Source organism: Pelodiscus sinensis, chromosome 8 (assembly GCF_049634645.1).
Source record: "Pelodiscus sinensis isolate JC-2024 chromosome 8, ASM4963464v1, whole genome shotgun sequence".
NCBI classification, from domain to species: Eukaryota; Metazoa; Chordata; order Testudines; family Trionychidae; genus Pelodiscus; species Pelodiscus sinensis.
Window position 1 is genome coordinate 29,474,898 of NC_134718.1, and position 16,855 is coordinate 29,491,752.

Genomic DNA, 16,855 nt, shown 5'->3' on the forward strand with positions numbered 1-16,855 from the left:
TGACAGAATAGGCTAGTCCAGATTAGAGAGGTTCAACCTGTATTGTTGTATATTCTCATTTGATTACAGACAGTGCTAGGGGAAAAAAGAGCATTTCTGAACATTTTACCCAACATCAAAGATTATTTCCTCACCAGAATTCCCTGTCTATTAGTATAGTATATATCCCTAACTCCTACTGATCACTAATGGACACAGCTTTGAGGTTCTGGCCTATTGCCATGATTAAAGGGATAAGACAGAAGAGGGTCAAATATTTCATGTAGGTGATACAGTTAGGGTTGTTTTCCAGCCTCCTACGTTGTCTATTTTTGTGGGGTGCTGTAGAAAACAGTATTACAGGGGAAAATATATGAGAAGGTACAAAAGAAACATTGATTATTTTTTCATAGTAAAAGCTAGAAAAAAAATCAAACTGATGATCAGAAACAATACTGAAGAGATTTTACAATGTCATTTTTGCAAAATGTGCAGATAAATTCACAAATAGTTAAGTAGATCTATAACTTCACGGCATCAGCATACTGACCTCTAAGTCTTTAGAGAATTCACTTTTTGTGACCAAGAACACAGAGGGTTTTTTAAAAAATTCTATAGTCAAATTTAAATATACATTAAGACTCAAAACTAATAATATGCCAATTGCCTTGTGTCCATGTGTCTTTGCCATTCGGTTCAAGCATTGTCTCATATATTCTGAGGCATGCACATTCATGAAACCTCACTTAATGATTTTCACACCCTAAAGATGCATTAGGCAGCATTCTCAAAGGGTTAAGGGACATAGAACACAGTCATTAATATACATTATGCTAGACATGACATTTCCTGTGTTAGCTTATTATTCACATTAGTGTAACTTTCTCTTTTCTGAACTACTGGAAAATGTGGACCTGTTCATGGTCTCTGAGGGTGCAGTTACACAGCACCGTAAATCAAAATAAGATATGCAATTTGAGCTACTCAAATTACGTATCTTATTTCGATGCTATTTCAAAATGGCTCATTTTGTCATTTGGCACTGTCTACACAGCGTCAAATTTCAAAATAAAGTGCTACTCTGAAACATCCCTTCCTCCTCGTAGAATGAGGTTTACAGGGATATTGGGAATAGCGAGCCCAAAATAACGGGCTTGCTGTGAAGACGTGGGATAGCTATATCCTGAAATAACATTGCAGTGTAGACATACCCCGAGAGTTCTGTCTTAAGTGATACCAGCTTTGTAAATAAATGGCTACAATTGAAATTTCCTTGGAAAGGAAGAAAAGTGTGGTAATTTTGTACTGAAGTGAGCAGTTTCCCATAAAATGGATGATGGAAAGTGTTAACAAATTGTGATTAGACGAGTAGTTGGATCACAGATTTTTACCTTTTTTTCTTCCTCTCTGACTTGAGTGTGCTTTGTTGGTTCCTTTACCTATATAGCAAAGAGTTATACTGATTGCTAACAGACACATACACACCCACATACTTACACATAAGTCCAAGGATACATACAAACACGTGAGCATGCTTTAAATATATGTTTATGCCATGTGTCAACATATGTGCACCTACCATACCTCTCAGTCAAATAATAATTAAAGGTGCACACATGTCTACATCTGACATCTAATTTGTGTCATTTTGTAGCCTTGTTTATGGTCAGTTTCCAACTGCCGTCTGATTTTGCATTAATTGTTAGGGAGACAAAGGCGCCTTGGGAATCCCTGGAAGACCGGTGAGTTACAACCTCTTGCATCTGCCCTGACCTGACTGACACATGTTTTTCCAAAAGCTCGGTGTCTGTGGATTGTTTAGGGTGATACTTTCATTATTTCAGGAAATGGAGCTCCTTGCTCCATTTTAGGGTTTGGTTTGGGTACAACTAGAGAAGAAGCAGCAGCTTCGCTCATGAATGAAGCTGAGTGAACTGCTACTCAGATCTGCTTCCAGGTTTAGAAATTCTAGGCTGCAGATTCTATCATTTTCAGGCTCCATTCTGAAAATGGAAGCACCAATCATTGGTAAGTCTATTGGGGGATTTTATCTGAGACATTTCCATCAGAAACCAAATCCCAACAGGACTTCTGAGAAGGAGCCCTGGCTATATTCTGAGAATGCTTCTGCAGCACCATGCATTTTAGTGGTGCCAAGCAGTGGGCTGCCAGTGGTTTCTTGCTGCCTGCAATGCACTTGCCGTTGTGCCTCAGAAGATAGAGGAGAGACAAGTTCCCCCTTCAGATCTATCTGCTCAAAGTGATTGTAGTTCAAATGACATTGGCAACTTTTTTTCGGCCTATGAATGTACAATGTCTGTTTAGCACATTGGCTCCAATTTGGTCCTCCTGCCATACAGTGCATATTTAAAACAACAGTGAAACTTTGAAGAAGAGCTGGGCAGTGCATGTCAAACAGCATCACATCAGCACCGCAAACACTTTGCTTTTGGTTCTCCCTGTGCTCTCTCTTCATCGAGTTGTTCTCTTTACTCCCCATACATATTGATGTCTTTCCCAAGAGAGTAACATAACAGCCTTGGGGAGATGACATGTCATTCCACTAAGTTCACACTGAAATTCTTATGCTTTTCTCTGGCTGAGAAACCTGCTGTATGGCAACCCTACATTTCAAAGGGTATGGCTAGACTGTGGGGAGGAGGGGGGAGGGTTGAGGATACTGAAGGTATCCCGAAAAAGCTCCGCCACGTCCAGGGAATGAATTTGCTCTTCTGCTTTTTTTTGAGTAAGAGCGAACACACTCTTTCGAAAGTCCCTGTATTCCTTGTTCTACAAGGAAGAAGGGGGCTTTTGAAAGAGGGTTTTTTTCTGACATTTGGCCCAATCTAGATGGGCCAAATGTCAGAAAAGCCTCTTCCAACAAAAGAATCGGAAAAAGGTACGCAAAATACAAAGCACATTTTTCATACCTTTTTCCGACAAAAACTTGTAGTTTAGCCATACCCAGCGAGAAAAACTGTTGCCAGCTGCCTTCGCTCCTTGCCAGTTTCCAACAGTTCAGCTGGCCACAGCTAAGTTCTTCTGAGTTCCCGCTTGCATACCTTCTCCCAAACATTTTGCATCTTTAAACATCTTTCAGAGGGCTGTGTGTGGATGAGTGAGACATGTCTGGGTTTGATGCCTGCAACTTCACAGGGAGCTGTAATATAGAGTGGCTAAAGTGATCATAATAAGAGATTACACACCCTGGGCCAAATCTTCCTTTAGGGTAAATCAGTGCAAGTTCATTGAAAGTAATGGAGCTACACCAATTTACACCAGGATCTGACTCACAGTGTTTGTCATGGAAGCTGATTAGCAAGAAGGTTTTCTTTTTACATACAAATACCAGCATGTCTTATTAACAGTTAGCAATTCTTGGCATTAGACGACTCTTTTGAAGCACTTACAAATATTGGTAACATAGTCAGCCACTCACTGCTATCAGCAATGATGGAAACAATATAGAAAAAGTGTTAGTAAATTCTACAGGTAGGGTGAGCAGAACTTTGGGCGGTGTGATTTTTATAAAACTTATGAGGCAGTGTAGTTCAGATTTGAGTCCAGTTAAGCTCACAGTGTGAGAGGGCTCCATTTTACATGTTATGTGCTACGTTTTAGTGATATCTTTAGGTGACTTTTTCTCTCCAGTATCACAGAGGTCTCCCCCCAATGCCTCATTGATACTGAAGCCTGCTATGCATGAGAGGGATAGTCACTTTCAGTATCATTGTATTACCATACTCAGGATGATTCAAGCAATGCTAGTACTTGTTCATGATGCCCTTCAGGTTTGATAGTGTGTCACTCTGACAACATTATTTGGGAAGTAACTGCTGCTTTCACTAATGTGACACAACAGACTATAACACAGAGTATTACAGTCCATGGTGATAACTGCTTTAGCCACAGATGGAAGGCAGACAGAAATCTATATGGTGTCTTTCTCATTTTCTGCTTATTTATATGTGCTAGAAGAAGAGGACTGAGTAAAACGCCTCTTAGACCCTGCTAGGAGGCCAGAGTAACTGTCACAAATCAGTGAGGCAATCCCTCCTCTCTGAGAGGCGGAGGAAGCTGGCTCTGCAGAAAAACCATAGCACCCAAGGCTGTTATATTTTTCTCTCTGAAGTTAAAGACAAGCTAGTAATCAAACCTCAGACTTTTGGTGGGAACTTATATCACTAACCACAGGACTTCCAGATGAACCCTCTTTAAAGTCTACACTCTCTTTTAATTAAAGACTCGGCTTTTCTGTTCTTATTCTAAGTGAAGCCTTACTTTGTGAGTAGTTGCACTGAAATCAGTGAGACTGCACATGTAATAGGCCAATCCACAGTGTGAATAAGGGTGGGAGAAAAGGGGCCTACCATAAAAAATGCCTGTTTTAATTATAATTAACCTAGGTGGAGCAATTTAATAAATTAAACATATTTGAATATGTAAGACTTAAATTTATCTTGCACATTTAACCTACATATCTCACATAGCCAGATAGAAGAGAAAAAAAATCAATTATAGCTAATTACATCTAATCCCCCTGTTTGAGTCAGATAGAAGAGAAAGAGGAGAGAAAAAAAATCAATATTTTACTATTGTTTCAGTAATGAAGACTTTCAATTAAGTGTATTTTCCCTAACCCACCCTCCCATTCAGTGAGATACCTTCTTCCCAGCACATTCATCCATTTATCCTCCTCCGCTCCTCCTTAATGACCCTCCTGTCTCAAACACTGAACGGCTGACCAGGAACTCCAGCCACTTGGCCAGTGTGGATGGACAGTTGGCTAAATCCATCTTCAACTACTCTTCTGACCATGACGGCTAATCCCACGTGGGACTATAATCTCTGGTGGCAGCTGTGCCAGAGTTCCTTGTCAGGTCTGTTCTTGCTGCCTCACTTACTTGTGAGTTGATGTCTCTGAGCTCTGAGCCAGCCTTGCTAACTATGGCGAGCTTACCACTAACACAGCCTCAGTACCCCCACCACTTGTTAAAATCAAGAATTGATTTTCTCACACTGGGTGAAAACCCAATTTCATCTGCCACTTGTCTCAGCTGCCATTCCTCTTAGACATCACCCAGGCAGCTGATCCCAAGGGCAGTGGAAGACTGGGAAACAAAGGTCTTTGTGCTTGTGTGTGAAGCTTAAACAGAGCATGTGTCAGTGTCTGTGACCTGTTTTTTGTTGCATTGTTTTGTGTTTGGATTTAGTGTGCCATTAACACTGATCCTGTGTTTGTGTCTCTTTCTCTCCCCCCTTCACCCTTTTGCATGCGGCTGCGACTGGTGTAAATGACCCAGGGACTAAAGGGGCAACCCGGAGAGAAGGTGAGTCAGTTCTTTCTAGCTCATCATACATACCCTGCCCTCCGTCAGCTACCTCTAAAGCCACCTGAAACCCCTTCCCCTCAGATCACAACTGAAGAGCTGTGCCTTTAAAGCGTTCATTGTGTTTGCTCTGAACTGCCCCACCCATCTCCTCTCACAATGTGAACTCATCTCTTGAATTCCTGCCAGCCCGCACAGCCTCTGAGGATGTTGACATTTGTGTTTACTATAATTTACTAACATTGTAAGGGCTGCCTTCCAGGAGTGGATGGGCACACTCATTATTTCCAGCTGGGCCCTCGTGGTTTTTAACCATTAGCTTCTTCACCGCTGATAGCTGAGCCTGGTAAATCCAGGAAGTGTGCATATGAAAATTTGGTAAGATATAACAGTTATGTCCTAATGGTCCATCCAATTCCTATGTGTTCTCCTATTCACCATTCCTCCTATCACACACCGTGGCTCAACACCTCCATTCCAGCGTTAACTACATAGTGAAAAAACACTCAGGGAAACAGAAGGGAGATTACTATCCCCACCCACCCACACTTTTTTACTTCAATTATATCACCTCCATTTAAAGAAAAATGACCCTGAAGTACTTTGTTTTACTCAGGGCTCAGATAAATTATATTTATCTAAACAATTTGAAAAGTATTGAATGAGGGCTTTTTGTCCCTACAAAGATCTGGTGGTTTACAAAGCCACTAATATGATATATTGATAACATAATTGTCATGAAACACTTTGTGTCTTCAGATGCCTTTACATCATACACTCAAAAGGGAAAGATAGGGGAGAGACAGAAGTTCCTTGGATTCATTCAGGCAGCATCTAACTAATTGGAAAACTACAGTGAACAGCAAAATGCGCAGAAACTATGAAATGTCTACATGTTCACTCCATTGTTTGAGGAAACATCTGTAAAGAATGCAGTATAGGAAAACCTGTTAAGAACAGTGACATACCAGAAGAAGGGAGGGCAAGGCAAAATGAAAACTTGTTTCTGGTTCTTCTCCTTTTTCTTTGCCTTCTCTCTTTTTTTTCTTCTTCAGGACACTTCCTCTTCTACCCTCTTTGTGTTCTTCTTGTAGCCAACCAGCATTATCAAAACATCCAAGATTCCAAAGTCCCCTTGACAGATGATGTAATCATATCACATAATAACACTCTTTGCATTCCACTAGTAGTACCTCAGGAGGACGTTTAACAGAAGCTACAAAAGATTAACATTTTTAAATAAGCAAATCCAGATAACTTCCATCCAAGAGTTGACAAGATCATTGGACCATTAATATTGATTTTTCAATAAGTTTTAGAAGATGGGGTGGGATGGTTGTAGAAGACTGGAAGAAAGCTGATGGTGGGACAATATTTAACAAGAGTAAACGGGACGACCAATGTAATCATAGACCTGTCAATCACACATCAATTCTTGGGAAGATTATGGAGCAGTTGATACAAGACTTGATTAATAAGGGTAATATAATTAGTGCCAATAAGCTTCATGGAAAATAGATCCTGTCAAGCTCTCATTTTAGTGAGATAATAAGTTGTCTGATAAAGGTAGCAGCACTGACATAATATACTTGACTTCTGTAAGGCATTTGATTTGTTACCACATGACATTTTGATTAAAAAACTAGAGCAATATAAAATTAACAGAGCACTCATTAGTATGTTTCAAAATGTAACTGTAAATAGCAAATCATCACTGAATTGATGTATTGATAGTGAGGTCCCGTGGGGATTACTTCTTGGCCCAGACCTATTTAACATTTGTATTAATTAGCTGAAAGAAAACTTCAGCTCATCAGTGATAAAGTTTGCAGATAATACATAAATTGGGGAAGTGGTAAACAACTACACTTACATGGTGGGGAACTTTATGCCAGGGAACATTGCTTCTGAAAAAGATTTGGGGGTTGTGCTGAATAATCAATTTAACATGAACTCCCAATGTGATGCAGTGGCTAAAAAAGCTAATCCCAATCTTTGGATGCATATACATGTGAAGCTCAAGTAGGAGTAGAAAGGGTATTTTACCGCTTCATTTTATACTAACACAACAGCAACTGGAAGGCTGTGTCTACCCTGGCAAGTTATTCCAGAACATCAGCTGCTTTTCCGGAAAAACTTGCCAGCTGTCTACACTGGCCGCTTGAATTTCCGGAAAAGCAATGATGATCTAACGTAAAATCATCACTGCTTTTCCGGAAAAACTATGCTGCTCCCATTCAGGCAAAAGTCTTTTTCCAGAAAACTTTTCCGGAAAAGGGCCAGTGTAGACAGCACAGTAGTGTTTTCTGCAAAAAAGCCCCGATCGTGAAAATGACGATTGGGGCTTTTTTGCGGAAAAGTGCGTCTAGATTGGCCATGGACGCTTTTCCGGAAAAAGTGCTTTTCCGGAAAAGCGTCCTGCCAATTTAGATGCGCTTTTCCGAAAATGCTTTTAATGGAAAACTTTTCCGTTAAAAGCATTTCCAGAAAATCATGCCAGTGTAGACGTAGCCGAATAGTGTACCCAGTTCTGGGGTTCACATTTCAAGAAAGATGTTGATCAAATGCAGAGGGTTCAGTTGTAGAGCCATGGGGGTGATTAAAGCATTAGAAAATCTGCCTATCATGATGGACTGAAGGAGATTGACTACTAAGCTTTAAAAAAAGAGGTTATGTGATGATTTGATTGCTGTCTATACATACCCACATGAGGAACAAATATTCAATAATGAGCTCTTCAGTCTAGTTGTGAAAGCTATAACGTTCTAACGTTGAAGCCAGACAAATTAAGACTGGAAATAAGGCATACATTTTTAACAACGAGAAATTAACCATTGGAACAACTAACCAAAGGCCATGAGGGATTCCCCATCTCTAGGTAAATCAAGATTGGACATTTTTCTAAAGCATCTGCTGCAGGAAGTATTTAGGGGAAGTTCTAGGAGTTGTGTTATACAGGAGGTGAGAATAGATAATCACAATGGTCACTTCTGAGCATGGAATCTATCATCTGTACCTATCAATCATGTATTATGTCCTATAAAGCACATTGAGATAGTCTGCCAATCACATGACTTTACCATGAATCTTTGATGGTTTTTATTTTTCCAGGAAGAACTTTACTGTTTTTTTTTTTCCTTAATTCAAAATGAATTCCTTTTGTAAATAGCTACAAACAGGGATTTTCCAATCCCTGGTCTCTGGCAGATCATAGATGCCTCTAAACTGCCCAAAGTTCCCTATTTTTTATTCTTGATTTCTTCACTCAGTTTCTCTCTTATTTTCTTTATGGATTGGTAGTTACAATATTCTTCCCCAAAACACTCAGTTAACCCATTTCTTTTGCTTTTAACTGAGGAAAACTGAGGGGCCTATCCCTGCTTTTGACCACAGAAAGTATCTTGTGTTAAGGAAAAGTTTCCATAGCAGCACATCCTTCATCTGTAGTGAGTGCATTAGAAAGAAGGAAAGGTGAAGATATTTTAAAGGGGTGGGAGTAGGGAAATGACTAGATTGCATAGCATTCCAGTGATCTTTGGCTGGCAGATCTGTCCCAATAGCAGGTGCAAGCTAGAGAAACTCTATGGCAGCTTTAAATTGCACTGGAGGCCAATTCAACTACACACACCTCTTCCCAAGCCAGTGCCAGTACTAAGAGAGGTGTGTGGTTGGGACAGCAGAGGACTGAGCCAATGTTCTTTCTTGTATTTATGAGCATGTAACATGCTGCTGGTTCAGCACATCACATCCCCCTCTACAAGGTAACTCCCATAAAGGGATCAGAGCCTGTGGCTACAATCAGCTGGCAGAGTTACTCCTTGGGCTCACATGTTAGAGTCGTGTGTTTTTGGTACAGCACCTGTATCCCTCTGACATTTGTGCAATAGTGCACAAAAATTGTACAATCAAATGATTTGCATGTGCAAGGTTGTGTGCACATAAAATGGAGGCTGGATTCAGACTCCTTTGAGAATTTGACCAAAAGGTGTATCTGCACTGCTATAAAACACCTCCAGTTGGCCTGGGGCCGCTGACCCAGATTTGCAGCGCTCAAGCTGTGGGGCTATAAAATTGCAGTGGAGATATTCAGGTTCATGTTGGAGCCTGGGATCTGAGAGCCCATGAGTGGAGAAGGTCTCAGATCCTGGGCTCCTGGCTGAACCACAAATGTCGATAGTTGCATACAATAAATGATTAAACATAACATTTTGTCTCAGTTCCTAATTATTTTAGAAATCGTGTTTGACCATGACACTTATTTCTGTGCACAGTACATCAAGCGCCTTCTACAGGGAATTATGTAGTTTTCTGTGGGCCTAACCTTTCAAATTCCAATCTGGTCACTAAATCTCATTTGATCCATTCATAAAATCAAAGTTTTGAAAAAGACCTTGTGGCTTATGCAGTCTTTCTCTTTCTCCTTGCCCTGCCCAATAATATACAGTATAGTCTCCAATGTATATGCAGAGCTATGTTAACCAGCCAATATTTTAATATTTCCAGTGATGGTGCTTTCCCAACTGACCTCAAGAGACTATTCCATCCTAATAGCGATCTTATGTCTGTTACACTGTACCTTTCACTCCAAAGGCTCCCTGAGCTCTTCATAAACTTGATACAGACGTGTTTGGGGGGTATATAGTTGCCATTGAAATGCAGATACATCTGGGGTGAGATGTAAAAGATGTCTAAAAAGCACACAGCAATAGACTGAAAAAGGAAGTGAACATCACTATCCTCAATTCAATTTCACAAAGGAAATTTAAGGAAGCAGAATGTCATGATCTGAATTAGAGTTTACCCAGGATTTCAGGGATAATACCACAGCTCTTACTTAAAGTGTCACAGGATCACAAGAGCTCAGCAAGCCACTATATTGTATATTACCCAAAAGTATTTTATATTTTATGTGTCTATAATTTTCCTTGCTGAGCATCACAATGTTCCCTTATACAAATGCATAGTTTTACTCCTGGTTTATGCCTCCTTGAGTCGCTTATGCCTTCAGTCGCTAGACTAGTGCAGGAGACGCTTCAAGCTGAACAAGAGTGATCAAATAGAGGGGAGACAAATGCATACTTCCAGGGCATGGGGAATATGCAGGAATGAGATGAGGTCTCATATTCCTCTTCCAAAGGTCTCTTAGGGTGTGTCTAAACTACATCCCTTTTCTTGAAAAAGGGATGTAAATTAGACACTTCAAAATTGCAAATGAAGCCGGTATTTAAACTTCCCATACTTCATTTGCATAATGGTGGCCGTGGTTTTTTTCGGCACACAGTTTTTCAATAGAAAAACTGCTGTTTAGACAGGGATGTTTCGAAAATAAAACCCTTTTTTGAAAGATCCTGTAAACCTCATTTTTTGAAGGGTACAGGATCTTTCAAAAAAGGGTTTTATTTTTGAAAGATCCTCGTCTAAACTGCCATTTTTCTATCGAAAAGCCCCATGTCGAAAAAAACCGCGGCCTCCGTTATGCAAATGAAGCACGGGAAATTTAAATCTCAGCTTCATTTGCAATTTTGAAGTGTCGAATTTACATCCCTTTTTCGAGAAAGGGATGTAGTCTAGACACAGCCTTAGCGATACACATAAGGAAGACAGGACTCTTTAAAATGGCCTCTTCTCATAATCAAGAAAGGACACGGATGTTTCTTATCTGGGGCTTTGAGCAATCACAATTTAAATATGTATCTACAGAGAATGTGAATATTGATTATTTTGATCTCCTTTCCTTAACTGTCTTTCTTCCTCCTCCTCATTATCTCATGACTCTTTTCTACCCTCTACTGATTCATTATCCACCCTTGTTCTTGCCTTCCTCTCACTTTTTCCTCTGTCTTTTGTTTTCGCACTAATTCTTACACATCTCTCTCTCTTTCTTTGTCTTCCTCTTTCTCTTTCCTTCTTTTGCTTCCTTGCCTTCCAGTTGTTTTCCTTTTAAACCTGCCTTTTCTCACACCTTTTCTGTCTCTCTCCTTCTCTGTTTCTGCAGGGAGCCCCAGGAGAAGCAGGCATGTCCATCATCGGTCCCCGAGGCCCTCCTGTAAGTGATTTTCTCTCTATTTTTGTATGATGCAGGGTGTGGGTGAATTACCAAAAATGACTCAGGGAGAGGTACCAAGTCAGCAGCAGCATTTCCAGAGGAGCAGTAACACTATATGACGTGGTTTTCCTGTTTGGCCAGGCTTGTTTTCATACAAATATTGTTTACTATATATAATGAAATTACAGCCCCTATTGCTAGAACTAATGAGCATCTAGTTCCTAGCAAGGAAACCATGTAGGTTTTTCCAGTCATTTTTTTCTCCTGTGTTTAAAAAGGAAGAGAAATAATTCCACCTCTTAGCAGCAGGACTGCTGCCTTACTGTGAGTACGTCCTGCACTTTGGGCTGAGTGTTCTTTGCAATCCGTCTAATAGGCAGATGACATTGCTCCATCTTTACAGAACAACATGTCTAGGATTAAGGTAGGACAAATCAGGCTGCTGGAGATAACAAAAATGGGCAATTTAGGAACTTGCTTGAAAAATTGAATTTCTTATCCTCAGATCTAAAGTGTTCTGCTCAGCCAGTTCATCAATAACAAGTGTACTACTGTCAATTAACAGAGAGCTGAGGCTTCTCTCTGAAGAGTTCAGAGAACAGATGGCTTGTTTTAATAAAGACTTGTTCTAATTAGGGAGTAGAGAAGAGGCCTTAGAGAGGTATGTTGGGCTGGGGAGTATCAGGTCATGATCCTGCAAAGAGTTGTATGCAGGTGCAGAGTCCATCCACATGAAGTTCCTAGAAGAACCGGGGACTTAGTGTCCTAGAACAAGTCCAGATTTAGAACTTTCATGCATCCCAAATTCTAGGTTAACCTCAAATTGAAGCTCATACTTCTAGCTTTCCCTAGCACCGCAAATGTACAATGTTATCCAAAAAGCTGTCAGTTCTTTGCATCGCTTTAGAAACTCCAGTTTTCCAACAAAAAACAACATGGATCCTCTTTTACCACAAGATTCCTTGTCTCTTTCCTCAAAGCTGGATTGAACTTTATGTAGGGGTAACCCTCAGAAAAATGCATTTCAAAAGGGGGAATGGACTATAAAAGCGAAGGGCAAAAACACATTAGGTTCTCTCCCTCCCCCCCTCCCCCCCCGCCAGTGATCCATGCCCAATGCTGCAGAGGAAGGTAGCTTTTTTGTAACTTGAAGTCTTTAAACCATGGTTTGCAGACCAGTAGCTCAGGCAGAGGTTATGGGTCTATTACAGGAGTGGGTGGGTGAGGTTCTGTGGTCTATAATGTGCAGATCAGACTAGAGAGTCATCATGATGCCTACTGACCTTACAGTTAATAAGTCTATGAGAGAGCCCCTTACTGGTGCAGATTGTACCCCAGAACTTCACAAGCTAGTCTTGGCAAAATTCACTTCTTTCATCCCTGAAGTCTGTTGAAAAGATTATTTCAGGGAGCATTAAGGTATTACCTGAAGCCAAAGATAAATAAGCAAATGCTGGACTTTGAGGCCACTTTGGAAAGAGGTGCAATGACAAATTGTTTCCAGATTTTCTTTTAGAGGAAAGAGGAGGTTCAAGTTTTCACTTCTAGAGTTTTCTGCTGTTTCACTTCTCTTCAGGCATTCTGGCCAGAAAGCAGCATTGTGCTAATAGTGGCAGAAACAGACAATCTCTATGATTTTCCAGTCCCAGAACTATATACTTGATATGAACAATATTTGAATAAGAGAAGGAAAAAAATGTTTCTTGGAATCTTTAGTTGGTCAACTTTTGCTTTGGCCTGTTACCGTGCACACAACACTTTTGCCGAGGAATAAAAAGAAGCAGTTTACAGTGTACATTAAGGATAACCAAGGTCAGGTTGCACCATTTCCGGGTTTCCTCCTTGATTCTTTTCTTAGCACATCTTGTCTACGAGAGTGGTCCAAATGGGAATAAAATTAATGATTTATTAGAGGGATCCTCTCAGTTCTTGCCATTTTGGAAATCAGCATTGGCTGGATCTTTACATTTATAGCATATCTTCTCCCCTGATCACAAGCCAACGGATCCAGGTGGTTTTATATGCATCCTGCAAAACAAGTATGACCAAATTCAACTTAGCAACGCTTAAAAAAACAATGTGAATGAGTCAGTCATGCTAGCATTCTGAATAGCAACATTACTGTTTGGTGCAATTTGAAACATTTTATAGCCAATGCAATACTCTAGGGCTCTGCAAAAAAGATTTTGGACCCAACTCTATATTGTGTCAAGGCCCCATTATGTCTCTCCAGAGGTGAAAGGGGCTGTAAAGAGGTGACAGTGTTCTGTGTGGAATACCCCGGGTAAAGGCTCCTTCTACTGCCAAAGGGGCTCTAATCTGGCTCTTTTCCTAGTCCCCAGCACGTCAGGGTGAGCCAAAGGAGGAAAGAGACAAGGCTGGGCACTGAAGTATTGTGGCTATTCCCTGCTTCCTACAGTCTATAGGGCTTAATTCCACAGTACTGCACAGTGTCTGGTGAGCAAATCCCTTGCTACTACACAAGACTGTTAAATACAGTGGTGGATAAATTCAGAGACCACTCAGGTTCACAGTTTCAGAAGAGCCCCATCAAAATCATGAACTTTCTTTCCCTTATCCAAGACTCCCTGCGCCTCTGCTTTCCCTTTTTCTTCCTACCCTACCAGATCCTTTGCCTGACCTCCCAACTTTTCCCCTCCCATTCTGAACTTTCACCCAGCTCCCAAGTTATTTGTCTCAGCTGCTGAACAGCCCTGAACTTTCACCGATATTCCACTGTGAGGGTCAAAAGTCTGGTCATAATATATATGCAGCTCCAACATATGCTTCTTCCCCAAGTTAAAACTGCCCCAGAAGGTATTTCCCTTTCCCAACCCACCCATATCAGACCCTTGGGAAGCCCCAGAAAGCACAAGATCTGAACAGAATAGTTAGCTCAGCAGAGAGAACTAGACCTAGTGACACTGCAAAATGGATTTCAGGGGGTCAGAGAAAAAGAAGGTGTCACAGAATTGACTTCACCCTACTATTTTCACCTATATGGCTTAATTTCAGGGTCAATTTGTTTTCCTTTCCAAGATGTCCCACACATTGCTAACTAAATCTGGAGTAAGATATCCTTAAATAAATAGGACTCGCAGGAGATCTGTGCTCTCGCACTTAGTGTTTTGCAAACAAGCAGCCATGAGCCTTTCACCCTCTAATTGTCTGCATGTGGTTGAGTCTCTGACAAGTAGTCTGACAGACACGCCATTGTATGCTCTGCCAATACTTGCCGCATTTCGTTTGAATCAGATCTTGCCCTGACAGTCAAAAACTGACTACTGGAAGAAGAGAGGGGAAGGGCTTACTTACCTCACCCATTCACTTTACACTGAATTCCTTTTTATTTTGGAGAATCTCTGCTAGAAAATTTTCTTTGTGGGTAAAATTAACGGACTGGAGCCATAGCTTGGAGTTGGTGTTGATGCTGTAGACTTGGTGAGCTGTGAGGGTTTGCACATTGCACTACACATCACTTAGTATTAAACACCTCATTTTATGGCTGTGTATGTGACTATGCGAGGAATTTTCATAAAGAGAGCTTAGGCGCTGGAAAATGCTCCAGAAGGCCAGTGTGGGAGCTAGGAACGCCCATTTAATTACTTTAGAAACTTCAGACAAAGTACTCAGAGTCCAAACTGGACCATCTCCAACACTGTCCTGGCTCTGTACAAAATGAAGTTGTGATTGGAGACTTCCTCTGGCTCCCCAGTAGCCTGCTTTCTTAAAACACACCAGAGTCTTGGGTGACCATATTGAGAACTGCAGTGATATTACATAGAGAACAGGTTGGAGAAAATAACAGACCCTGAGGCCCTACTGAGCAATTTTAGGAAGACATGTTGCACTGCTCTCAAATTTCTTTAAACTGCTCTGTCTCCATTTTATTCTTCTCAGGGACAGCCTGGAACGAGAGGTTTTCCTGGATTTCCGGTAAGTGGAACTGTTAATCTATGGGGGTATGTCTACACTAGAAAGTTAGTTCGAACTAACGGATGTTAGTTCGAACTAACTTTCCTATGCGCTACACTAGCGCTCCGCTAGTTCGAATTTGAATCGAACTAGCGGAGCGCTTAGTTCGAACTAGGTAAACCTCATTTTACGAGGACTAACGCCTAGTTCGAACTAGCTAGTTCGAACTAAGGGCTGTGTAGCCCTTTAGTTCGAACTAGTGGGAGGCTAGCCCTCCCCAGGTTTCCCTGGTGGCCACTCTGGCCAACACCAGGGAAACTCTATGCCCCCCTCCCGGCCCCGGACCCCTTAAAGGGGCACGGGCTGGCTACGGTGCCCGTGCCAGGTGCAAGCCTGCCAGCACCCAGCTAGCAGACCCTGCACCTGGCACGGCACAGAGCCACCCACCCGATGCCCCCCAGCCCACCCCCTCTTGCCGGGACCAGGCTGGCGGCTCCCGGGAGCTTGCCCTGGACCGCAAGAGGCGGGCATCTTCCTGACTAGTGCGGACATCGTGGACCTTGTCCATGATCTCCGCACTAGGCACAGGAAAGTGGCCGTCTAGGGCAGGAGAGCTGCCAGCCTGGCCACCCAGGAGCAGGTGTGCATGAAAATCAAGGGGGTCCACTGAGACCCCCGACACTGAGCCCTGAGCTTACAATGGCCGTCCTGGGTCAGACCAAAGGTCCATCTAGCCCAGTAGCCTGTCTGCCCACAGCGGCCAACCCTAGGGACCCTGGAGGGGATGGACCGAAGACAATGACCAAGCCATTTGTCTCGTGCCATCCCTCTCCAGCCTTCCACAAACTTTGGGCAGGGACACCACTCCTACCCTCTGGCTAATAGGACTCCATGGACCCAACCTCCATGACTTGATCTCACTTCCCTTTAAACTCTGTTCTAGTTGTAGCCTTCACAGCCTCCTGCAGCAAGGAGTTCCACAGGTTAACTATTTGCTTTCTGAAGAACAACAACTTTCTCTTACTAGTTTCAAGCCTGCTACCCATTCCTTTCCTTTGGTGTCCTCTAGTCCTTCTTTATGGGAACTCAGGAAGAACTTTTCTGAATGCACCCTCTCCACCCAACCCCTGCTTTTACAGACCTCTATCCTGTCCCCCCTCCGTCTCCTCTTTTCTAAGCTGAACAGTCCCAGTCTCTGTAGCCTCTCTTCATCTGGGACCTGTTCCCAACCCCTGATCATGTTAGTTGCCCTCTCCTCTCCCACCCTCTCTCTTCCCCTCTCCCACCTCCTTTTCCCAGTCTCCCCCAGTTTTTTTCAATAAAGACAGAGTCAATGTTGGAAGAAACGTTATCTTTATTTTGTACATCAATAAGAAGGGGGGCTAGGGAAGGGCAAGTGGAAGGAGGTGAGGGAGGAATGGGGTACGAGCCCCCGATGGGGAGGACTGGGCTGGCTCTGCGGGCTTCTGGGGGTGGAAGCTCTCCTGCAGCCCCCCAATTACTCCCTCTCCCCAGATGGCAGCCTGCGGCAAGTGCAGCCGGGCTGATGGCCGAGTGGTGTGATGTGCCCAGTGTGGGCACTCAG

At 42.2% G+C, this 16,855-nt stretch overlaps 1 protein-coding gene across 1 annotated transcript in view; it reads left to right on the forward strand.

Annotated features, from left to right (window-relative positions):
• COL13A1 (collagen type XIII alpha 1 chain) overlaps window positions 1-16,855 on the forward strand; it is a 122,259-nt gene that overhangs the window by 5,064 nt on the left and 100,340 nt on the right. The window contains exons 2-5 of the mRNA XM_075934944.1: window positions 1,686-1,721; window positions 5,283-5,309; window positions 11,305-11,355; window positions 15,256-15,291. Of these exons, the coding sequence (XP_075791059.1) occupies window positions 11,326-11,355; window positions 15,256-15,291 (66 nt within the window). The 5' untranslated portion in view covers window positions 1,686-1,721; window positions 5,283-5,309; window positions 11,305-11,325. The remainder of the gene's footprint in view (window positions 1-1,685; window positions 1,722-5,282; window positions 5,310-11,304; window positions 11,356-15,255; window positions 15,292-16,855) is intronic.